This window comes from Pinus tabuliformis, chromosome X, assembly GCF_031772625.1.
Source record: "Pinus tabuliformis cultivar Carrire ecotype Pingquan chromosome X, CPIR1, whole genome shotgun sequence".
NCBI lineage: Eukaryota > Viridiplantae > Streptophyta > Pinopsida > Pinales > Pinaceae > Pinus > Pinus tabuliformis.
The window spans coordinates 975,188,269-975,215,712 of record NC_142308.1 but is presented as its reverse complement, the minus strand read 5'-3'; the positions used below and the strand labels follow the sequence as shown (position 1 = coordinate 975,215,712).

Here is a 27,444-nt window from a genome sequence, read left to right as displayed (position 1 = left end):
AAAATCTGTAATGGATTTTTATTTTCTTGCCATCGTGTTAAGAACAACTCTATCAATTGTTAAGAGCTATTGATAGAAATGGCTATCAAAATGTGAAACCATTTCTTGGTATATCCGGAAAAGCTCTAGGCTATAATTCTCATTTTAGCCTCCTCTTCGCCAACCCCTTTAAGATCAATAAAGTCAACGAATTTATCAACATTCTGTTGGGTTGTGATTTCTGAACTTCCATCAAACAGAGGGAATCTTTGGCTATAGTTTTTAGATAGAGCAACAAGTTGAGTAGGTAACATTAGAGGGGCAAACCATGCCATGACTATTGGAGAATGTAGTAGAGGTACTACAATGGGTTGTGTAGATATGATAATAGGTTGTGTTGATAAATATGATGACACTAATGGAGGTGGTGTTAAAATAGATGAAGTAACTGATGTGTTTGGAGGTGCAGTAGAGGATGAAGTAGTAGCTAGGTTTTCAAGTTGGTATTGAATGTAGGATTTTTCATTGTTGATTTGAAGTTGGTCAGCTAGACTTTGGAGTTTATCAAAGTTAAACCAAAGCTCATGATCAGCTTTAGAAAAGAGGGATTTAGAAGAAAGGAGGTGAGAATCAAATTGAATAGGATCAAGTACCACTTCAGAAAGGAAAAACTCATATTTTGATCTGAAAATAGATAGCTCAAGCTGAAGATCAAAAGAAAGATTTTCAACAATGAATAAATTTCCAGGCAAAGAAGTAGCTCTTTCTAATTTTTGAGCTGTACTTTCAGGAATAGTTGACTTGAGTTTCCTAACTAGTTTTTCTGGGTCATCAATAATAGGAGGTGGATTTGGGTTAGGATTTGACCTTATATGTCTTTTAGGAGCCAAATTGTTTTACACCTTAAACTTGATATGATTTCTTAAATCAACCTTTCTTTAGATACTGGAAGTTGTCACCCATAGAACTAGTCTTGAATGAACTTATAGAATGAATCCAAATAATAATATATCAGTCGTTTCCCCAACAACGACACTAAAATGTTATCCCCCACAATGTCCTAGGCTGAGAGGAATTGACAGAGGTAACCATAGACCAAGCTTTCAATTTGGTAGCTAGCCCTACTAAACCAAAGAGGGCTCTCTCTATGATATCACAGCCAAAGAACTGACTAGAATATAAAATGATTTTAAGCTATATATGCTAGGCTTAGATAGGTTTGAAAATTTATGGTTTTGATGTTGAACAAGGGATGAAAACTAGGTAACTAGGTCAAAAGATTAAAGGGTAACAACAACAAAAATATAAAGGAGCAAGGTAGTAGTATTTCTATGATGGCTTAGGGTTTGTCAATGTAGTGTATTTTTCAGAATAAATAAGAGGACATAATGAACATATATGTCATGAATTCATTAAGCAAGAAAGAAAATAAAATATAATGATAATTCCATCAAAACAGAACTTTAAGAAAAGAATTTTTCTTATAAAATTAGGAAAAATAATTGAATAAACTAATGAATAGAAAGAAGAGATGAATATCTATCATATGACACTATAGCAGAGAAAAAACAAGATCACAAACTCAATGTACATGAATTCCTAGATAATAGCTACAACTGTTCTTTTGATTTCCTAAAAATGCTGAAGCACAAGTTACAAGAGTTCTCTCCTCAAATGTCCAACCCTTCTCTCTGACTAAGAAAATGATACATATAGACTAAGAAAAATAGTTTCCCCACCTTCACAGGTTGAATCCATAAGTGGTGGAAGAATTTCCAAGGATATCTCAACCAACAAGTGAGAGTAAGAAGGTTGAAAACAAACTCTTCTCTTAGACTTTGATTTGAGTTTCTCTTCATTAATGAGGCCTAATTTAACATAATAAAAAAAACAACCTATTATGCTAATTTATTCATGATTACATCATCAAGACATCGAACTAACAAAATTACAACATCAAGTCAAAATATGCTGAAGAAATGATAAGGAAAAATTGTCAGAAGGATATGGGCAACACCATCATGGATATGGGCAACACCATCATGGATATGTGTAGCACCTTCAAACATATGCATAGCATCATCTTGCAAGAGGATTTTTGAGGCCTTCCCACGCTCTAAATTCAGAACTCGATAGCTCATTGGAAATATATGGATCTCTAGTTTTCATAAACTCTTCAAGAAGGTTATTTGGATACTCCAGTGGGAAGAAAAACTGATTTTTCCCAAGACTACTCCGATATGCGCAGTGCCTGATTCAAAACAGTGGCAGAAAGTGATTTTTTGACCTGTTTTTGAGCATTTTCTCCCAATATGTCTACTGAAAAGCTTGAAAAAGTGGATATATAACATCTAGGAGTGATTATCTATCCAACCATGTAATTTCTTTAACATTTGGATGGTTGAGGAAAAAGTGTAGCACCTAGGTGTTGCGCATATGGTTGCCTCTATGTTTTAAAATAGGCCAAATACCACCAAAAAATTTCAAAATGGAAAAAAGTTCTCAAAATTTATTCAAAATTGTCAAGTGAAGCCATCATATGATATGTCATGCCATGAGAGAGGCCTCAACAAGTAGATCAAGTTTTTCTTTGTCCTTTTGGCTTGTTAGGGTTTCCTTCAGCTTTTTCTTCAAATGTTTAATTCTGACTTGGGATACCTTGTTTCTTATGTAGTAATGCATGGCCATATGTATTTTCATGTTTTTGTCCCTATTTGCCTTCTTGAGGAGCTTCTCTAGGTGGTCATTGACCTTGTCAAGCCAATATACTGTGTCTACATTGATCTCTCTAGTAATTAAGTCATCTACAATGATGTGACCTCTAGGTGGAGAAAATTCTTTTTGTAACTCAAGGGCTCTCTTGAAGGATCTTTTTCTTGGTCTCCCTGGTGTGCTTTGCTCTCCTTTTCCTTCTGAAACATCCAACTAAACCACTGATTTCTCCTTTACATCCTCTTTCTTCAAATAGGCTGTGTGTTTGTTTTGGATCATTTGGTTTACTTTTAATTTCATGTTTTCTTGTTGTAAGAATGCTATTAAAGAATTTTCCTCTGTCAACTTGTTTTCCAACTTTTTGATCTCAGCCTCCTTATCCCTTGTGATTTGGTTTGCAACTTTTTCCTCATGTCCTTTCTCCATATCTGTCACATTGGTACCAGGATGAGAGAATTCCTCATGCTATGGGGATGTTCTCTGTTCACCTACTGTAGGCTTGGCCCTTTCAACAATATTTGGAGCAAACACAAGCCTTTCAACTCTGGAATAAGTCTTAGTCACTTCTATCCTATAATTCTTCTTGATAGTTCTGCTTGAAGAAGCAACCTCTTGTTGTATTTGTGAGTTTGGAGGTGTTGATTCATAACTAGATATAGCTAGAGAAGATGGAGGAAAAGATGAATTTCAAAAGCCATCCCAAGAAAAATTTACCTGTGCTAATTAATGACAAACTAGATTTTTCTCCAAGCCATGATGAAATAGACTATTATGATTTTCTCCCATCTTTTGTACCTTCTCAATCATTTTTGTTAGGCTTTTGTACAAATAGTAAGACAAGTTGAGTTGTTGAACACCAGTGAAATGCATCAAAATCCTAATGTGGTGTTGATATAACATTGAATAATTTCCCTCAAATGTAAAATATTTCATGATCAATTTCATGAGAGGGGCATATCTATCTAGCAAATGTATGAATGGAAAACATGTTTTGCAACTGCCTTATATGGTGTTTTCAAGTACATCTTGTAACTTTGCAGGTCATTATCTCTTTTCTTGAACCAAGTTTCTCCAGTGTTTGGAATCCTTGTGGTTGTGGAGATGATTTTCCTTGAAACAATGAACTCAAATCCTGTTATAATCACTTTATCCCTTCTTAATTTGGTGGAAAAAGCACTAGTCAATTTATCATGAAACTTTAGTTGCTCAATTCTTTGGTAAAAGGCCAGACAACCTGCATCTTCAAATGATTTTCTGATGAAAGGAGATGACAAGGTCTCTTGAGTTGAGGTAGGTTCATCTCGAATGACCTGCCCTCTCTATGCCTCTATTTTCAAAGGTTTCAGATTCCATGATAACACCTAGCTCTATAGGAGAGAAACTAGGGTTTTACTTATAGGAAAATAGGGGATTTTGATAGCTGTGAGGAAATTTAGGGAAATGAAAGGGACAAGGAACTGGAAAATTTCTGGGAAATTTTGGGAGGATAGTGAGGGATGTTAGGGAGCTAAGGAAGGTGGAATTTTGGAATTTGGGTGATGGGAAGGGTTTTAAAGAAGAGAAACATAGTCCAAGGTTAGGAAAGCGTACTCTGCCTAGGGTTTATGTAAAAATGATGGAATTTAAGAATAATTTTGGTAGAGGGTGTTTGGGGAGGTGTGATTAGGATAGGAGAAGATGTATGAACATCAGATACAACTTTTAATAACAAGTTGACCATGGAAATCATGAAATCTTAAAAACTGTTTTCAAAACCCTAGGAGAGGGAAGTGAAGCATAACAACATTATTAAGAGTTTACTTGAGAAAAGGAAAGGTCGCCAACCTGGATTTACTACCCCACAACTTGGATGTGATGAAATAAATCACTGCAAATAATTTTGCAGCCATTGGATGAAAACGCAGCAGTGCCAGGATTTATGTAGCACAACATGAGGATTTGCGCAACACAAAAGAGAAACTTGACTTTGGCATGCAAAAAATAATCCTTATCTAGAAAATTCGACTTGTTTGGTTGGAGTAATGTCTTGGAAAATGGAATGAGCAAATGGAGAGTGAGTGGGACTCTTTTATAACTTGTGGAAATTGATTTTTTCACTTACATGTGGTAGTGGACCCACCATCACTTTTCATAACTTGACTTTGATAATGCAGCTTCATGACTTTATGAAAGTATTTCATTAAAAATGAAATAAAAACATGATTTAAAACTTTAATTTCCAACCTAACTTTTGCTACTCCTTTATAAAATGGATTTCAATGGTGAAATGACCAGTCTTCAAAAATTAACCTTATGACCTAGTGGTGACCTAACATGGGCTTATTAGATGAATTATGACCATAATGACTATGGGAATATTCTAACAGTGATTTGACTTGACCAAGATGATATTAATTAACCATGGAACTGAAAGGAGTAGCAAATACCGTACCTTCCTAACCGGTGACCAAATTTTTATTGAAAAACTATTTGAAACTATAAAAATTTGACCTGAAACCCTAATAAAAAACTTTGTAAGAGCACATTTGATCACTAGTGATTGACATGACTGACAGGCACTAACAAGACGTCATAGCTTCATATTTCTTCATAAATTCTATCCTCAAAACTCCTTCACAGTCATCCTTTTGTACCACTATGAAGTCGACTTTTTCAAACCACTCACCAATGCGTACCTCCACATTATTTGCAATGCTAATAACTTGGTATAGTGGAGAATTCATTGCTTTGAGATGATCTTGGGTTGGAATAAATTTCAACCCAATTTTCCTCACAAATTCCTCTCTAATGTAGTTATGGGTTGCACCACTGTCCACCATGGTAAGAAATGTGATGTGCCCAACCTTCATGTCCACATACTCCAACTTATTCCTGTAAGGATCACGTAATGGGAAAGCCTTCATTGTTGCTGCAACACCCAATATATGCATCATCCCAACCGCTGGTTCTTCCTTCTTATTTTCATCAAATTGTGCCAAAGTTGCCACTGCCGGTCTTGAAGGAGAATTCTTCACCGTGTGTTCCTCCCCACACAACCAACATCTCATGGGTTTCTTTGCTTTCACTTTGCCACCTACTTTCGCATGATCCTCCTTTATAAGCTTCTCTTTCATTTTTTCAGACTTCCTTTTCTTCTCTTCAATCCCTTCATCAAAATGGTCTACTAGTCTATCAACTGCAACAAACGACTCCTCAAGTGTTTTTCTCTGTTGCCCCTTTACCTCATTATGTGCCTAAGGATTTAAGCCAATGATGAAGTTGAAGACCTTGTCTTTCTTTGCCATGTCAGGTAGTTCCAAGGCCACACTCACAAATTCTTGTTCATATGCCTACAGACTCCCTATTTGTTTAATGTACCTGATCTCCGTCCTTGCATCCCAAGTCTCATCTTATGGGCTAAAGTGCGTTTACCACACTTTCTTCATTTCTTCTCAAGTAAAGATGTCCTGAGCATCACCATGAGAAATTTGTCTGCTTTCCTTCCCCACCACATCTTGGCATCCTTTGTAAGGAATTGATATGATACCTTTACCTTGGCCTCTTCATTAGGATGCCCCAAGCATTCGAAGTATTGCTCCATATCGAATAAAAAGTTCCCAAGTGTCTTCACGCTTCTCACCCCATCATAAGAATCATGTTCCTTGATTTTGATATGGGAAGCTCCTCCAACTAGTCCCTGTCCAACTGCATTCTTCAAGATTGCAATCTCATTAAGAGCCTCATCAAGACTCTTTCATAATGTCATGATCTCCTCTAATCCTTGATCCTTCACATATTCAAATTTCTTGAATTCATTCACAATTTTCCCATACTTCCATTCAAGATACTCATATTGTACCTTGAGGTATTCATGGTCCTCTTCCTTATTTATGAACTTATCTCTAAGTTCATCATTAACAACTTCCAATGCACCCATCTTCGAAGTTATCTCATCCATGTGGTCCAACATTTTGTTCATAAAAACTATCTCAGGACTCATGCTAGATTCACCTGTCACTTGTGGCTCTTATACATTGTCCGCCATCAGCTTTTCCTTTGAACGTATCATGACCATACACTTCAATATTTAGCTTGGCCCTGACCTGTTGTCTTACTCCTACCAAACTCCCTAATGTCACACTGTGACCAACTGCACAGTGCCCATCTTCAATAACAACTGCAACCATGACTGTCATATTCCTACTTCACTTTTCAAAGCCCTCTTTCTACAAAATGGGCTCTGGTACCAATTGTCACACCCCTACACTAGCAGAGTCTTCCAACCACACATAGGTGGGGTGCGACACCTCTGAAATGTTTCGTTTCCCACTACTCAAGCTTATGAACTACACCTACTCAACGCCTATCCAATTGTCTTCGAAGTGTTATCATGCAATGGAAATTAGTTCTATTAGCTTCAACCAATTATCTTCTTTATTCAACGGAATAAATCATAAATAAATAATGTACACACATATCAGAAATGGGAGGGGAAACTCCAAATTAAGTTTGTCCACTCAATAATAATTTTACAAATATAATTTTTCCTCATAATGACCCACACACTTTTATCAAGTTCGTGCACCATTCAACCAAATTTTCACCTGTTGTACCTATCGTTCAGCTCACAGTGACCTATCATGCCATCATTTCAACTCAACACAGCCTGTCATGCTGGTCATTCAACACATAACATCCCACGACCTTATCATTCAACATAAAGTTTCCCTTGGTATTCCCGTTCGACACACAATGGCATGTGTCCTTCCCATTGAACGCACAGTGACCCACGGCCCTGCCGTTCACTAAATCTTCGTCCATGTTACCTGTTCGGTTGTCTTCCCGCACTATGTTGCCAAATCATAAGTCTGCCACCTTGCGACCCTTCTACCTGACTCTTGTGTACTACTACCATGCGGTCCGATCTATGGAAACCCAAAAATATCCTTGAAGAACAAACTCTACCACAGTCCCTCGGTCCCTCGACCTTGCCCTGCCTACTCATTTGTGGATGTCTTCACTAGTTTTATGTTTTCTTTATGTTTCGTTCTTCTATGATGATGCCTCCCACCATCCACACGACCACCAATATATACGACCTCCATGTGTTGTATTTTTCATTCAACCGATGCGTCGCTTGGGTTGGCCATGGGTTGGCTCACCCATGTCCACCCGGTCGACCTGTGCACAACACCAGCATGCACCCTTTCATATTTTTATCTAGCCAAGCCCACTTTTCCACCGATATGTTGTCCATCTAGCCAACCCGACCAACTCGTCCATCCGCCTGGTCGCTCATCCACCCAGGTGCCCGACATGTGTCATTCAACTCATTTTCTCCCCAGTGACTCTCCCAATTCATCACACTTGTGTTGCCTGTGCGCGCCCGCTACTTGGTCACTTGTCATAATGGGCGGGCGCCAACCCAACACAACACTCAAGTTACATGCACTTTCTTGCTCGTCGCCTTTAATTGACCGCTATACATGTGTGCACCTTTAACCGACGATGGGGTTGCACATAATTGAACATCTCCACCAAAGTTTCCTTTAACCAAACACCTCCACCCGAGTCCCCTTTAACCAAACCAAGTCATGTTTAACCAAACATGGGCGCCAATTGCACAACACGGGTGCGCCCATATCACGAATTCGGTTTTTCGACTCTCCTTAGGCACTCCCAACTCAAAGTCGACCATACATAACACTTCATTGTCATGTCACTTTCCATTTGAACTACCCACAAAGAACTAACATTCAACATTACTACCATTAATGTGACATTTATAGATTAAAAATATTTATATAATATAATGTTTCACAATCACTTGTTTTAAGAATAATTAGTTATTGCAAATTTTCATTGCTTTCTATTTATTATCATTTTTATTTCTATGAAATAATTATTACATAATTATTATTTTTTTAAATAAAAAATAAATATTTAAATTAAATCAATTTTGAAATGAAATTGGTAATTAATTTTACTATTTTTTTAGAAATGGATGAGTCATCTTGACTTATTGAAAATTGTATATCTTTTCTTTATCCGTAGCCGATATTTCATTATATCTTAGTTTATTTAATTTTTGTGTGTCATATATATATGTGTGTGTGTAGAATAAGGTAAAGATTTAACCCTGTTTACTAATAACATTGCATACATAAATATATATTAATAATTATTAATATTAAGCTATTTATATACTTGCATTATGGAATTTATTTATTTGATATAATTCTATAATTTAATATCATTCTTTCATCTATATATGATATAGATTTTCATGATGAAAATTTGTTGAGATATTTCATGTTTTTGTCTAAATACTTTATTCATCCTTAGTGTTCCACATATTTTTTTTTTCATATTTATACTTTTAATGTGATATTTACCTGTTAAATATTTATAAAAATTGATATTTGTTGAGATGTGTCATGTATGGGCTAGACACTTGACTCATCCTCACTATTCCAAAAGTTTTCATAATCATATTTATACTTTTTAATGTGATATTTACATATTAAATATTTACACAGTTTGATGTTTGTTAATATGTTTCATGTTTTCGTTGGACACTTCTTTCATCCTCAACGTTCCAAAAAATTTCATCGCTATATTTATATTTTTAATGTGATATTTACATATTAAATATTTATACAAATTAATCTCGGATGATAACTTGTTTTAATAAATATTGGTTATTGTACATTTTCATTTATTTCTATTTTATTGTTTTTGCTTAAATTCTATGAAGTAATTAATAATTAAATTAATCTTAAAATTTTGTTAATTTACTATGGAGAGTGTGTAATATATTTTATTATATTTTAATAATAGTTAATCAAATTAATAAAAAACTTAAATTATATATAATAATATTTAGTTTTAAGGTAATGTCTTTTCTGTATAGGTTTTCATGTATACATGGCTAGATTTTTGGGGCTCAACTTCTTTTTTAGGTAAATTGTCTCAAGAGTGAATTTTGGATTTATGTAGAATCTCTTTTAAACTTATCATTATTAGTTTCATTTTCAAAGCTTTGTTAGGGGCAATGGAGATTTTAGTCACTCAAAAAATGATTAGAGCATTTTGGAAAAATAAAATTTAGGGCATTGCCTTCCAAAAGCTTTGGGATATCCAAAGTATGAGGTGAGATATAACAAGATTGTAGAATATTTCTAATATATTCATGAACATGTTCTTATCTGCAAGTTCATTACGTTATACCCCTTTGAAAAATTCCTTGATTGGTTGGATGAAAAATAAATGGAGCCTTAAGGTACAAATACATCTATAGCTACAAGCAAAAAGTAATTTTTTCATCTTGGATGATAGAATGAGGGGTTTAAAGGAGGGCCTTATTTCTTATTAATGCTAGCCTCTTCATGCGGTTTTTGAAAGAGTGTTACAATCATGAGAAGGAAGATTCCATTGTTGCCCTAATATAGATTTGGCTCTTTTCTTTTCTAAAGGAATATTTGGAGGAAGAAATCCTTGAAGTCATTGTTAATTCCATTGGTAGCATCAAGTTTCCTAAGGAAATAAAGAGACATAGATACACATCCTATGCAGGGATCTAGTTCTATATAAATATTTCACAACCTCTTTGAGCTTCAGTGGATAATCTTTGGAAACAGACAATGAATTATGAAAATTATGTGTCATTTAGATGCAGGCATTGTCATGAATATGGACATCTTTTTAAAGATTGTCCTCTCATTGCAAAGGATTTACCTACAAGTGAATCAACTCATAAAGAGAAAGAGGTTTGTGTCTCTCTACTCTTCAAACAAGACCTCAATACAAAAAATTAATCAATCAGTCTTCCACCAGTTATAAGTAGTGTTTTGGAGTCTTTGTTGCCCCCAACAGAGCTAGATAAAAAGAATCTAGAAGCTAATCTATACAATTCTCTGCCAGAGGAGCCATCTAGGTGAGTAATGGAAAAGGATAAGACTAAACACCTCATAGAAGACATGGATCTATATGTTCCCTGCATTATTGCTTTGACAAAAACTTGTTTCAATAAAGATCTGTAATCCATGCCACACCACCAAACATACAACACTCATTTTGGTTTGAATTGGAGTTGAGACACAATTTTTCAAACATCCCCAAGATGGTAAGGAGGATAGGAAAAAAGATATAAGAGCATTAAGAACTTGGTCCAAGAAAATAAAGAAAAGTTAGTTATCTTAGAGAAAATCATGTCAATATCAAAATTATTTCCTCCCCAATCCAAAATACCTTTACCAATTTTTAAGTATATTCTTAATTGTAATTACTTGGTCAAAAGTTATAATCCTTTTATAAAGAGTTCCTAAACTTTAAAAAACCAAGGGATATTTCTTTTTATTAATAAAAATCTCTTCCCATTCAAAAAACGTCACTCGTTGATATTTAATGTTTATCCTTTTAACATGATATCTAATGTTTATCCTTTTAACATGATATCTAGTTAATTATAGTTTTTAAATATATATTTTTTTAAAACACATTAATAATTTACCAACTACTCTTCTGCTTCTACTTACCGACCCACCTCTGGATTCTGCGTCGACGTACCCACCCACCTCTGGATTCCTTTTCTTGTAAAGTTGATTCGAGAAATCAAAATTAAATTGACATACTTGATAAACGCGCCAGAGGCATGTGAACTTACGATAAAGATCGTTTGCATTGTATGAAAAAACTACGAAATAAAAAATGCTAGACTTCACTTGGCCAATCTTGATGTGACATGCTTTACTAGTTGCGTATGATGTATCCTTTCGTAAGTTGGTTTCCTACCATAAATAGATGGGGCGAGCCTACTGGGCATTCTCATGTGGTTGTGCTCTTGTCCCTCCTTCCCCTCGTACACAGATTGCACACTGGCTTGCAGAGTCATGGCTGCCCAGAGCCAGATGGAGTTGGGTTCTTTACCAGCTCTACCAAAATTACATGATCCAACGCGTAGTGTAATTGAAGGTAACAACGCTGAGGAGGGAAGCAATTTCACAAGTGATGGGCGTGGAACCAAAGTCCCGGTGGAATCGATCTTGGGTTTCGATCACAGAAACCAAGGGGAGAAAGATGTGGAGGGATCCTTTGATCACAGCAGCAAAGGAGGATGGAAAACTATGCCTTTTATCATAGGTGGATTACTACCCATATTGGTGTCATTAATGTTATCACCAGGGCAGTTTGAATATGTGTAGGTCAATGCCTGCTCATACCAAAACTTCCCTATTTATTTGGTCATTAATCTAAGTCTCCCTTCCTTTTCTTGACTGTGATGCCCTGATAATGAGTCTGGTTTTGAGACTCGAAATATCGACTAAAAATAGCACTTGTGGATTTTCGGAATACCACTCTTCAAATTCTCTTCTTCTTCATAATATATCTGCTAGGTTTTTTACTCTCTCCATGAGGAGCCATGCGTTGCTGCCATGGTCCAAGTCCCCTGCCTATTTCATTTTTGCAAGTGTGAACATATATTGCGGTTCTGCTTCATTCAATATCACCTTGAACTCTGTAGAATTAGATATCTGAGTGTATAGGTTGGCATAGTTTGTAGAATTAGATATCTGAGTGTGTAGGTTTGCATGGTTTGAATTTATATGGTAGATAAATTGCTTCTAAAAATAACTATGTAGAGTCTAGAGTATAACTGTGTAGAGTAGAGGAAATGTTTAGAAGTTTCAAGTTTGTAGTTGATGATAGTGATGAGTGAAGTGTTTACTAAATTTTTTTCATATTTTACACAGTTATTTCTACAAGCAATTAATTTACCATCAGTATAGATTTATTTAAAAAAAATATCATTTTAAATAAAGATCTAATATGATAGAAGCAATTAATTTACAATCAGTATAGATTCATGGCAACCCAATTTTCTATAATTTACTGCTGTACAACAAAGATAACAAAACCACACCAGTTCAAAACTCGCTTTTCTTCGCGTATCACAATGTTTAACTTTATCAGTTTTAGCCTCTCTACCTCCAAATTTCATTGTTAATTGTGTGATTCATCCTGATCGGGCAAGGATAGGCATGTGTTTTTTTCTTTTTCTCATAGTTGCAGAGTTTGTTTTCCGTATATGCCTTTAATTTGGTGGTATCTTTTATGATAGAGTTGGATTCGTCCGTGTTGAAATGACAGGAAACGAAGCTTGTGAGAAATTAGCAACTCTGGGTTTGTCCTCAAATTTGATTGTCTACTTAACAAGCAAATTCCACATGCCAAGTGTGACAGCTTCATACGTTATTAACGTGTGGTTGGGATCGGCGAACCTTACCCCGCTTCTAGGCGCGTTTCTCTCTGATTCTTACATTGGCAGATACTGGACTATTTCTCTCGGCTGCATAGCATCTGTCATCGTATGTTGCTCTTTCTATATTGGACCACTGTATTAAGCTGTAGCATAAAAAAACATTGTATGAAGTCAAGAAATCGATTCTAACCAATATTGGGTAATTTGACATAAATCTTTTAGCTTGTTCGTGTTTCATATAGCAGAAAAGCTGAACCTGCAGGCAGTAAGTACTCTGTCTGTGTGGCATGAAGGGGAAAACGTGTTCCCCCCACAGCCATCTAATTATCTGCTGTGTTTTTTGTGAAGGGAATGGGTATTCTATCACTTACAGCCATATTTCCACAGTTCAGGCCGCCTCCATGCAACGTCAATGCAGGGACCCCGTGTAAACTTGCAACTGGAGGTCAAAATGCCTTGCTCTATTCCTCCTTTACAGTGATGGCCATAGGAGCAGGTGGTATCAGACCGTGTTCTGTAGCCTTTGGAGCAGATCAGTTTGATTACACGAGCGAAAAGGGGAAGAGAAGTATACAGAGCTTCTTCAACTGGTATTACTTTTCATTCACCATATCCATGATGGTGGCACTCACAATCATAGTATATATTCAAGATAATGTAAGCTGGGGTTGGGGTTTGGTTATCCCCACCAGTCTCATGTTTCTTTCTGTCACAAGCTTCCTTCTGGGGGCGAAGCTCTACATTCGTGTTAGACCAGAAGGAAGCTCACTCACCAGCTTCCTTCAAGTATTGGTTGGTGCAGTAAGAAAGCGCCATTTGTCGTTGCCTTCGCAGATATCCGACTACTATGACCCACCACACATTGGATTTCTGAAATCAAGGATGGCTCTTACAGACCAATTCATGTAAGCTCACATAACCAAAGTATGAATTATTTTGCAGTATATGTCAACTGTTTGTGGTCGCTATGATTGTTTTTAACAGAAAATATATAGAACATAATATAACACTAGTCCCTTTTCTTCACTATGAATGGTTCAATTGATGGATATTGGGTACCTATTTTTCAGGTTTCTGAACAAGGCTTCTATAAAAATCCCACATGATTTTAAAGAAGACGGGTCCGTGGCCTTTCCATGGAGACTCTGCAGTCTACAGCAAGTGGAAGAGCTGAAATCAGTGATAAGAATAGCGCCCATATGGTCAAGCACGATCAGCATCTTTGTGTGTCTAGCACAGCTAAACACATTGTCGGTTTTGCAGGCACAGGTGATGGACAGACACGTGGGCAAGCACTTCCAGATCCCTGCAGGATCTTTTGGAATCTTCACTATGCTAGCGTTCACCTTGTTTTTGCCCATCTACGACAGATTTATCGTGCCCTTCTCCAGGCGAATGACGAAGGATGGCAAGGGCATAACACTTTTACAGAGAATGGGAATTGGAATGGCCCTCGCCGTCATATCGATGGTCTTCGCGGCGACGGTAGAAAAAAAGCGGCGGAACGTGGCATTAAGCCACGGATTCATGGAGAAAACGAGGGACGGGATTACGATGTCAGCACTGTGGCTGGTTCCTCAGTATTCTGTGGCCGGTCTCGCAGAGGCGTTCAGTGCAATCGGACAGATCGAATTTCTGTACAGTCAGTTCCCCGAAAACATGAGGAGTATAGCGGGTGCACTCTTCTTCTTGTCTATGGCTCTGGGTAATTATCTCAGCAGTCTCATTGTGAGCATTGTGCATAAGACGACCGGTGGCCCCGGTCACCATAATTGGCTGGCGCAGGATCTGAACATGGCCAAGCTCGATAACTTTTACTGGCTAATAGCGGGATATGGGACTCTCAATTTGGTGTATTTCCTCATCATTGCTCGTTGGTACCGATATAAAGCCACCGTCAACGATCAAACAGCCAAGACATCCATTACCGGGCAAGATAAACAGATCTCACCTCCTGCATAGGCTGCATATGTGTACTTTCTTCATGCAAAACAATAATTATCTGTATCTGATACTCCATGTCCGGTCAGAGTTATGCTATTGATGTCTTCATCTCTAATTAGTCTATAGCTAATGTCCGAGGAGCGTTTAGTTAGCATCCATTCTCAGGTTACAAGGCTTGGAATCATATTTTACTTTTTGTTAATTTGATAACAATTCTTAATACAAATTATTATTGTAATCACAAATTTAAATAGTTGCATGATCGTGTTGATTAATTTTAATTTTTTCATACCATTATATTTCTTTGTGTAATTTTCAAAGCGTAATAATTTGTTATAGTTTAATGAAGCTGCAAATTTTTTTATGACTTGTATTCATGTGCAGTAGTGTATATATTTTACTATACACAAACATTCTATTTAAAAAAAAAAAAATACTAGAACATTCTATAAAGAATTATTTTGATAATTAAAAGTAATTTTTTATTTTTAAATAATTAAAAGTAATTTTTTATAATAAAAATATAGAGGATTTAAACTTCTTAACTTATAAAGCAACATCTAAAATCTATATCATAATTTTATTACAATTTATTTTTACTTTCATTACGTGTCATGCAAACTTAAAATAAAATAATTAACTTTTTTTATAATAATTCATATAAAATTATTAAAAAATCTTTAATAATGTTCTTTTGGTAAATTTTTAAATTAAAAAAAAAGTTTTCATTAAAAACAAAGTCATTATGTAAATAGAAAGTAAGAGGGGTTACTGTGCTTATGTAATATGGATTTTAGGATAAATTGGAAAGAAATTTTAATTTATAAAACTAAAGAAAACAATATGATTTATTTTCAATTTTTTTTTTATGAATCTTTTCATGTCAAGGTACATTTTTAAACATTTTTTTTTTTTATAGAGAATGCAATCTTTTTTCTAGAAGACATTGAGTTTGTACTTAAGTACGTGGCAATGAGAAAAGATAAGGGCATTGAATGCTACCAAGCTAATTTTCTTGAAATCGAAAGGCATATCCTCATCCCTAGCATATACTACCTTCAATTTGGCAATGAAGCAACACTTCACTAAATCCTAGATGAAAAGTCTCATTGTACATATTTTTGAAAGTGGAGATAAAAAAATTTCCTTTAGTTTTAGGACCATTATGATTAGCCCCATTTTAGCCAAGCTATATGGAATTATTTTGGAAAATAAAGATAAAATTATGGCTAGAAAGCCACCAAAAGGAGTTAAGGGCCAAGGTAGGTTTATCTGACATCATTTCAGTGTAAATCACCTCATTCTCTTAAAGTTTTTTGTATAGGAGTGCCATAATAATAAAGTCAATCTCTTGTGTTGTTTCATTGACTTTAAAAAATATTTTGGATTATTTCTAAGATAAACCTTTGTAAGAGGGTGAAAGAGATAAAGGTTCCTTTGGAGTTGATGGTTGTTGTGAGAAAGTTGTTCTGTTGTGAAAATATTTTATGAGAATGTTATTGCCAAGTTTAGAAGCATTGGATGCTAGTTGAAAGAAAATAATTGCAATATTATAGTGAAGAAAGAGTGTCCTTTCTTCCCTATCATTTTCTGCATAAATACATCAATAAGGTAAAAGAGTATTTGGAACATATGACAGAAAATGAAATAAATATACCCTAAGGCACCTTTCCCCATTTAGAGCATGAATACGAACATGTATATAGGGATAAGAAGAGATCAAACAACATAAATGATAAGAGGAATCCAAAAATTGCTTGAAAATCTTGCAAGAACTACCTTAGAGCCACCCCAATGACAAACCATTAGTTAATAAAGGAATAAATCATTTTTTAGAGTAAGTATAATAATAAAAATATTATTACCTCAAAGTTTAAGTGAGAATTGTCTTCTCATAAAGAGTTGGAAGGGGAAGAGGAAATTAAGGTATTATATGGAGGTGATCAACCCATATCTCTAGAATAAAAGATATCTCTTTATATTGACTAGTGCAAAGAATCAAATAAACATTGTTACACTAAAAATAAATTCATGAGCTTCATGTTGAAAATGAACATTCACTTTTGTGAGACTAATAGATTTGAAGATGAAAATAACTCTCTTAAACTATCCAACATATACTAAAATTAAATCTAAATTTCAAAATATTTGTCACACCACACCTTCGCTGACATTTTAACTGAGCAAAGCTTTGGTGATGTTGGAAAATATAGCTTAATGTTTTTCCAACATAAAATAAAATTGTAGAGAAATTTGATTAATTTCTTACTTTCTTAAGGCCTATAGTACATGTTCAATCTCAATGAAAGTTAATTATCATTATCTTAATGATCATCATAACTAAAAATAGTTAAATGGTTTAAAATAAAATAAAAATCTAAAGAACATAATTTATATTATAAAAATTGCTTATTATTAAAAACAATTAAATCAAAATGTGTTTTAAGCAAAATTTAGAAAAAGGTAAATGAAATGTATTATAAATCCAGGAAATAAAATTATAATTTTAACTTAAAAAGAAATTAGTTGAGTAGAATGGTTGTCATCAACCCCACCCAAATTCAATTCTCTTCCAAATAACATGATAATGAATGTAATTATTGTCATAACTATATATCTATAAATATTGTTGTATTGATTCTCACTATCATTTAAATGATTGCTTTTATATATATTAAATTTGATTTTTTAAAATTAAAAAAGAAAAAAAAACTTAAATTTAAAAAAATATATTATTATAGATAAAGAAATGTGACTTTAATTTTAAAACATAAATATATGATTATTATTATATTTTTTTTTTTTGTAATTTTCATAATTTAGAATTTCTTTCTTTATTATAATTTATATTATTTCAAAAATTTTAAATTCATATTTTTATATTTTCTAAAATTTATTAAATTAATAAAAATAGTGAGTTATCCTCTATTTATTATTTAAGAGATTTTCATTTTAATTTATGCATTAAAATATTCACATATATATAATATTTTTTTTTAATTAAATTAACTTGCATCGCAATTTGTTAATTTAACATTTTCTTATTCGTAATGTTTCTTTCTATTACTTATTAGTGTTAGATAAATTAGAAAAATATCTAAAAATTATCATTTTAATAATATATTTTTAAAATAGTAAAAAAAATAATTCTCAACTTTATTTAAATTATAATTTTATCTAAATTATTATTTTCCTACTTTAATTAATTAATTAATTATTAATTAAAAAAATTATATATATATTAAAGAATCTCAAAATATATTACAAATATCTTTCTTTCTTATATCACAAATATCTAATATCTTTCTTTCTTAGTACAATCTTTTAATAAAATACTTAATTATAAAATATATCGTTAAACAAAAAACTATTACTTCTATTACTTATTGAAGACTATTATTTCATATAATCTTATATATCGATAGCCATTTTATTAATAATTCAAAAACAATAATAATATACAATCTTTTAATAAAATACTTAATTATAAAATATATCGTTAAACAAAAAACTATTACTTCTATTACTTATTGAAGACTATTATTTCATATAATCTTATATATCGATAGCCATTTTATTAATAATTCAAAAACAATAATAATATTTAATTTAATACTTAAAAAAAGCTAACTACTTTCTTGTATTAACATTAAATTTTACAATGTATTAATACTTGATAAATAAATTAATTATTCAGATGAGAGAGCCAAATTCATTTAAACGAAATTGATATATGTGAGATAAATCAAAACACATTATTAATATATTTGGGATAAAACAAAATACATTATTTAGTGACACTTTTAAATTATTTTATCATTTTATATATTATAAATTTTTAATTGAATAGAAAGGTTCATTTTACAATTCAGTGTAAGATTAAATTTTCTTCATAAAAATTAAAATTTTATTATTTTTTTCAAAATAAAAAGATTTAAAAATCTAAAAATTTTAAAAATTAAATAATTATACAAAACATTTAAATAATATAAATTCACATTTAAATAATATAAACTCATAAAATTAATATAAACTCACATTTAAATAATATAAACTCATAAAACAAACTCCTATTGAAGAAACTAAATGTTTCTTAACACATATTGTTAGATAACTAATAAACTTAAACAACGATTCTGCATGCGGAAAGAACTGAAAAGAATCACTGAAACTTAATGCCCAGGGATACGGATTACCTCCAGCCATTGGTGATGTTTTGATGAAGGCCACAGTCCACTTGCCTGCTACTTCTTCTGCACTCCAGCTTCAATCCAAGCAAAAGAAAAAGAACACAAGAATTCTGAAGGCACTTCCGAGCTCTGCTATCTCAGCTAGATGGTGTAGAACTGAAGGGGATTGAGATATAAGCTTGGGGACCAAACAGATGAACATATAGCTAAGATTCCATCAAGCTTCTAAAAGCTATGTGCTAGAAAAACCACAAATCAAGGTAGAGATCAGATCAAAGTAATGGACCACTTTAGTAGCTCCCAATTATAAATTTAGTAATTGCAGTTGATTTTCTTAACTTAAGGAAACTACTGCAGTTGGTTTCCATAAGTTAAGAAAAGCTGCAACTCCATAAATCAAGGTAGCTTTTGTGTAAAATCAATGGAGCTTAACATTCTCCCACTTGGTCCATACTTCCAAACTTAATGTCTCAAAAACCATTGACAATCTTTATTAAGTAATAGATACATGAATCATGGCGATAAGTCCTCTAATGCCGAGTATTATCTTCCATGTATTACTATGCATTTATTCTTATTCTAACTTATGTGGCAACAATTTCTTAATGAATAAACCTTATGTTTATTCTTGGTCCTTCTTAAATGAATTTTCTCAAATCAACTTAAGGTGCACATAAATTTGAGAAAAAACATCACAATAATTAAGAACTTCATTAACATTGTCCATACAATGAAAAACTGCATAATGGAACCAAGTCCCATATTCAATACATGATCCTTGAATTTAAACGGTGGCATGCCCTTAGTCAAAGGATCAGTGATCATTAACTCAGTGCTGATGTGCTCAATGACCACTTTCTTTTCTTTAACATGTTCCCTTATAGCTAAATACTTAATGTCGATGTGTTTATTTCGACTCCCACTTTTTTAGCCATAAAACCAGCAGCTGAATTATGACAATATATTCTCAATGGCTTAGAGATAGAATCCATAATTCTAAGCCCATAAATGAAATTCTTAAGCCATACACCATGTAAAGCACCCTCAAACAGGATATACATAAGCATGTAGTCTTTGGTCCCTTGAAGGTACCTCATTACTTTCTTTGCAGCTCTCCAGTGGTCTAAACCTGGATCACTCTGACATCGTCCCAACATTCCTACATTAGGCTTCCGACAGCAGAAGCATATGGAATGTTCTTCATTTTGTTCCCTTTCTAAGTCGTTCTTCGAGCATTGGTTCAAATTGAACCTATCACCCTTCATAATGGGAGCTACACTTGGTGAACAATCCTTCATCTGAAATCTCTCTAAAATTTTATTAATATAGGTTTCCTGGGACAGACCCAAGATGCCTCGAAATCTGTCTCTATGGATCTTAATGCCAATGACATAAGATGCTTCACCTATATCCTTCATATCAAAACTTTTAGAGAGGAATTGTCTCACCTCATGTAGCAAACCCTTATCATTGGTTGCTAGCAAAAAGGTCATCCATATGTAAAACAAGAAAACAAATTTTACTCCCACTAACCTTCAGGTATATACATTGATCCATAATGTTTCCTACAAAACCAAAAGAAGAAATTACATTATGGAATTTCAAATACCATTGGGAGGATGCTTGTTTTAAACCATACAATGACTTCTTGAGCTTGCAAACCAATTGCTCACCATGACTAGAGGGGAATCAATGAAGATGTGTTATTCATGAAGAAGTGTTATCAATCATTAATGAAGAAATGTTATTAATCATTAATGAAGAAGTGTTATTAATCATCATCTTTTAGTGCCAGTGTGAACATGCATTGAATCATATGTGACATTGTTTTGCAGTAAAGACCATTAGACAAAATACCATTCCCTACATAATCAGATTTATAGAATAGACTGAAAGATTTTTTCTGAAAATTTTAAGGAATATCCAAAAGGTACAAGCCTTGAAACTGAGATCAAGTTTCTAGAAAAACTTGGAACATAACAGGTCTTTTCTAACTCCAAAACAAAACCACTACTTAAAGTTAAATAACATGTTCCTATAGCTTCCACATGCGAGCCCATCTTGTTTCCTGATAAGATGCTTTGCTCACTTCCCACTGGCTTCCTTAGGTTCTGCAAACCCTGCAAGGAATTCGAAATGTGAATTGTTGATCCAAAATCAATCCACCATGTGTTAATATTAACGTTAATCATATTAGTTTCATAACAAACAAACGGGATTAAATTACCTTTGTCTGCAAGCCATTTCTGATATTTGGCACATTCCTTCTTTATGTGTCCTTTCTTCTTACAGAAAAAACACTTGGAAACCTTCTTGATATCAGCTTGGGGAAGTGCTTTACCTTTCCCTTTCCGATTGGCTTGAGATTTTCCCTTTCCACGCGTTGCCAGCATTGCACTCTCTCCTTGTTCCATCACCAGTCTCTCTTCTTCTTGAACACACATGGTCATGAGTTCATTAATTGACCATTTATCCTTATGTGTGTTGTATGAGATTTTGAAAGGTCCATATTGGTGTGGAAGGGTGTTCAGGATGTAGTGCACTAGGAAGGACTCCGATATTTCAACCTTGAGTTTCTTCAATTGAGCCACAGTGTCCCTTATCTGCATGATGTGCTCGCGCACACCTTTCACACTGGTGAGCCTTAGGGATGAGAATTTCATGATTAGGGTGCTTGCAAGTGCCTTGTCTGAAGAGACGAATTGTTCATCAATGGCCTTCAACAAGTCTCGGACCTTATCATGTTGATCAACGGAACCTCGAATACCAGCTGAAATTTTGGTCTTAATGAACATCATGCTTAGACGATTGGATCGCTCCCATCGTTCATAAAGCGCGACGTCCGCTGCAGTGCTGGTATTAGTGAGTGCCGATGGTTCATCCTTCCTGATAGCATAATCTATGTCCATCCACCCTAAATGAAGGAGAATCCTCTCCTTTCAAATCTTGTAGTTATCTCCCTTAAGTTCAGGAATGTCACAACGAATTTCAGAGAAATTTTCAAGTTGTACTGCTGCATCAAAAGGATCACATGCTTATGTTAAATTGAGGCTTAATAACTTTCATGTTTTACCAATGTAAATCATGCAAAAAAGAATTGAATCAAATGACATGAAAATTTCCTGTGGGCTAAATTTTCAATTCAAACAGCCTCAATAAAACTTTTATGAACTTTTATGTTTTACCAATGTAAAACATGCTAAAAAAAGAATTGAATCAAATGACATGAAAATTGCCTGTGGGCTAAATTTTCAATTCAAACAGACTCAATAAAACTTTTATGAACTTTTATGTTTTACCAATGTAAAACATGCTAAAAAAAAATTGAATCAAATGACATGAAAATTGCCTGTGGGCTAAATTTTCAATTCAAATAGATTCAATAAAACTTTATGATGATGCTAAAAAGAATTGAATCAAATGACATGAAAATTGCCTGTGGGCTAAATTTTCAATTCAAACAGATTCAATTCAACTTTATGATAAAACTTATTAATTCATAACTCCTGTGGGTAGGTTATGAAATTTTATCCTAATTAATCACATAAATATAATAAAAATTCCTGTGGGATAAAATTTATTATATTCAGTGTAATTAATTACAATTTAATGTCTAAATAATCTTTATGTGATCTTGCCAATCAATATATAATTTTATTTAATTAAAGATGCTGTGGCTACTCTCTAATTAATTAAAATTACATGGATCACTAGACATTAATTTTGTTGCATAAACAAAACTTAACCAGAGAGAAAATTAATGTTTACTGAAAGGAGTAAGTCAAAATGACATTTTAATAAACTCCATATAACTGTAATAATTCTCCAGCAAATTCAAAAGTAGGTTAAAGAAGTCAGTATGATTACAAATTGATTTTTCAATTTATAAACTTAACCCGGAGATTGACTCACAAAATTAATTTTCAACAACGCTAAATCTGAACTTCATGCGTAATAAACATAGAATCAAAACTGAATGCCCAAATGAGAAATAAACCATTTCTTATTTCTCTTCAATGTTCATAAACTGAATGCCCAAATGAGAAATAAACCATTTCTTATTTCTCTTTAATTACAAATGTAAGTTTAATGTAAATATGTAATCAATTATAAAACTTACTTTGCATTTTGCATTGTTGATTTTATATAGTTATCCAAATTAACTATATAAATTATAACCAAACCATAAAAACATAATCAAAATTTATATATCATATTAAAGCGCCTTGGGGTTCATAGCTCCCACTAGAAAACAATACACATCGTGTAACCTTTTGCCCTCGAGGTGCATGTCATATTAAACCCAGGTTTAGATGGGTTTGGATAAATCTGCATATTCAATACACCTTACACAAAGCAGTCGAAGGAATCCCCACCCAACTGCAAATTTATGATGGCAATAGATACAAAAGTGTAGAAATTTTCATTGAGGCAATACCAACCTTGACAATAAAAGCCAAGAAAAGCACAAAATTCACAGATTTAGTCTAAACGTAACTTGATTGGTCTAATTATAGTTGCATGATAGAAACCACTGCTAAGCAGGAAGTGAATGTAAATATGGCTGGTTTTATTTTACGTTGAAGAGCATAAATCGTAACAGGCTTCCAGCCTAACCATTCTCTCTAAAAGATTAAAATACGCATCTTTACCTTCAAAATAGAATTAAAGCCAAGCTATAATCCAACGGACGGTTGGCCGCCGACTCGAGATAATAAACCAAAATTATTTCTCCCAATCTATACTGTGCCTCCAAAATGACTTTAAGGACAGAGGTGAGCATATTTAAATCACATCAATTCGTGATGGAATTTCTTTAATTTTGAGGAACCAAGGAAGAGGAAATGAGAATAAAAAACTTGTCTCATACGGATATTTAGTTTTTCCCCAGTCTCCAAATTAATTTATTATTATATAAATGTTCAAATTGTAAACTTAACACATAATAATCAAAAATATATTCTATGTAATTTGATATCACATCAAAACATTGACCTCCACTTATATAAGCAACCTCATATCAAAGCGCTGAAGCAGATAATGCGATGTCTGGCATTTATTTTACCGGCCACATGCATATTTGTTAATCAATGCCAGTTTCCACATAAGCAGAAACGTAAGATAATGGCGATTATATCTCTACACAACTAAATTTTATCATTTGGCCCTAAGGATCAAAATTCCAGATATGGGATAAGTGAGCCTGCCCCATATAAATTTCGGAGAGAAACTATTTTATTTTCTGGCTTGAACATGGGAAGAGCGTCAAATTTAACAAAACCGTTGCAATTAACCCATCAAAAAATGCATCGAGATTTCATCATCAAAGAATTAATAATTAAAAGAATTCTTCTACATGCAGTGACATTGGGATAGCAAAAAGCTTTTATATGACACAAAACTCAACATGCAGCTCTAAAGTTTCCGCTGGATATTGAAACAGAAAGGGCGTTTAAGTCTAACATCCAATAATAACCTAAATCTACCTTATCATTATTCATATATGTTCGCATGAGAAGAATATCCACTCTTCTCATGTTTGTTTTGAAGGTATATTCTCTATTCGTTTCAAGCATGCATCCGAAATTTTGCGCAAACCGTGGGTCAAATATATGATTCTAATGGTTGCGCAATCTTCATAAATAAATTTTCTAATGCTATTCGAATCGCACAGCAAGGCAGAAGTAAATTAAGGCTCTCATACCAACTGTTAGATAACTAATAAACTTAAACAGCGATTCTGCATGCGGAAAGAACTGAAAAGAATCACTGAAACTTAATGCCTAGGGATACGGATTACCTCCAGCCATTGGTGATGTTTTGATGAAGGCCACAGTGCACTTGCCTGCTACTTCTTCTGCACTCCAGCTTCAATCCAAGCAAAAGAAAAAGAACACAAGAACACAAGAATTCTGAAGGCACTTCCGAGCTCTGCTATCTCAGCTAGATGGTGTAGAACTGAAGGGGATTGAGATATAAGCTTGGGGACCAAACAGATGAACATATAGCTAAGCTTCCATCAAGCTTCTAAAAGCTATGTGTTAGAAAAACCACAAATCAAGGTAGAGATCAGATCAAAGTAATGGACCACTTTAGTAGCTCCCAATTATAAATTTAGTAATTGCAGTTGATTTTCTTAAATTAAGGAAACTACTGCAGTTGGTTTCCATAAATTAAGAAAAGCTGCAACTCCATAAATCAAGGTAGCTTTTGTGTAAAATCAATGGAGCTTAACACATATTATATTCTTATTTAAAATAAATCTAGGCTAACAATATGTTTTACTTCATCATGATACAATATAGATAAAATAATATAACTTGGGATGACAGTGCTATATACCATTTCTCATCTCATTTTTTTCGTTTCCCACCAAGGAATTAAGCAATCAAATTAAATCGATATCAATTTCAACCATTTCTAATTCTCAAAATCTAAAATACTTACCCCAAAAAAAAAGATGAATGGCATGTATACATGTATACTGCTTCCGTCTTACGGCTCTCTTATCCAATGGTGGTACTTTCATCGAACAGCTTGAAAGCCAGTTCGCTTAATCTCTATTGTGAACCAGCCCCGACCCAGTACTTCGTTATTTATTAGCTGGTCACCAGTCAATTCACTGAAGACAGGCAATATGGGGTGTCCCAGTCGATCGAACAGCCAGTGTACAGTGAACTGATCTAGTTGACTGAGTAGTCACAATTAGGGATGGAATTTGACTGAGTAGTCACAATTAGCGATGGAATTTGACAGGTAAATTTGCAGTAATTAACAATCAAGGATGGAATTTGAAGAGCAGATTTACTGGCCAAGACCACTTGATTTGTCCATAAATACAGCTAATTTTTCCTTTTATAATTATCAACCTCCTTTCTTAAAATGATTAGAACCTTAGTAGAGTTGCCTAAACTTTCAAATTGAACGGGTGATTCAGACAATATATGTTTCATACTTGACCTTCTCTCATGCGATAGGCTTGAGGCTCAACAAGCGACTGCCGGGCAGCCCATCGAACAAGACCAGACATAATTCAATTTAACAAATAAATGATACCTCCATTATTTTTTGTCCATTCATTCTTAATGCAGTATAAGACAGCAGTTTCATACTTGACCTTCTCTCATGCGATAGGTTTGAGGCTCAACAAGCGACTGCCGGACAGCCCATCGAACAAGACCAGACATAATTCAATTTAACAAATAAATGATACCTCCATTATTTGTTGTCCATTCATTCTTAACGCAGTATAAGACAGCAGATTCATTGTTAATTGGCAATAATTGCCCTCAGCTTATTAGCAGTGGGCCACTGAGGAGTGAATTTGTTACTGTGTCGAAGCAGAAAACAAAGCATCTAGATTCTGCACTGTAGTGGTTTGTTCTGTAGCGTCGACTTTGTGTAGATGATAAAGCCGGACTCGAGCCTTGCAAGTTGCGTTGGCCTTGAGGAAGACAATTTAAGTTGAAGTTTTTAACATAGAGACGTCGTGTTGCATCCATAAAGCAGATAGAAGCTGGGAGAAGGTCGCGTGGAGCAGCTGTCTGCAATTATTATTACTTTATGCTTTTGTCTCACTGGAGCAGCTGTTCTTGATTTGCAATCACTGCGTCTGGACATGGGCAGCCCAACTTCTATTAAAGATTATCCATGAAGGTTATGAGACTTCACACACACGTTGTACGTTGTGTGATTCACTAGACAGGTTATTGATAAGGTGAGATCAGATCGTGCTTCCAACCCTGCTTTAGTCCATCCAACATGTGGACTGGTCATAGTGTTAAAATAAAACAATGTCACTGACAACCACCATATCCACACCTTCAACTACCATTCCAACAATACGACTCTGATAAATTGGCAAACCTGAAAATGTTAAGAAGAATATTGTTATGGAATCTGTGAAATTTATTTCTATGCTATATATTTATAATAAGTTAATATTAATTTGGCATCATGTAACCAGCTAGGTTTGATAGAAACCCTATTCAACTACCATTCCAACAATACGACTCTGATAAATTGGCAAACCTGAAAATGTCAAGAAGAATATTGTTATGGAATCTGTGAAATTTATTTCTATGCTATATATTTATAATAAGTTAATATTAATTTGGCATCATGTAACCAGCTAGGTTTGATAGAAACCCTATTTTCTGATATCAATAGCCGCGTTCTTTGAAAAGCCAAAAAGAGAATCAATTATTGCGAGACTGAATTATTAAATCTGGAAGAAGTTTGGCATCATATAACCTAGGTTATATAGAAACCCTATTTCCTGATATCAATGGCCTCTTTCTTTGAAAAGTCAAATTGAGAATCAATTATTGCGACAGTCAATTGTTCAATCTGCGCTTTATGAATGATTTTATCCACCGT

The 27,444-nt window shown here is 33.9% G+C and overlaps 1 protein-coding gene across 1 annotated transcript; it reads left to right on the top strand.

Annotated features, from left to right (window-relative positions):
* The first annotated feature begins 11,486 nt into the window (after positions 1-11,486).
* LOC149142988 (protein NRT1/ PTR FAMILY 2.9-like) lies at positions 11,487-15,057 on the top strand. The gene is made up of 4 exons (XM_089447340.1): positions 11,487-11,811; positions 12,820-13,037; positions 13,280-13,836; positions 14,002-15,057. Exons 1-4 carry the CDS (start codon positions 11,499-11,501, stop codon positions 14,891-14,893), a joined length of 1,980 nt encoding a protein of 659 aa, XP_089303466.1. The 5' UTR covers positions 11,487-11,498; the 3' UTR covers positions 14,894-15,057.
* Positions 15,058-27,444: the final 12,387 nt, after the last annotated feature.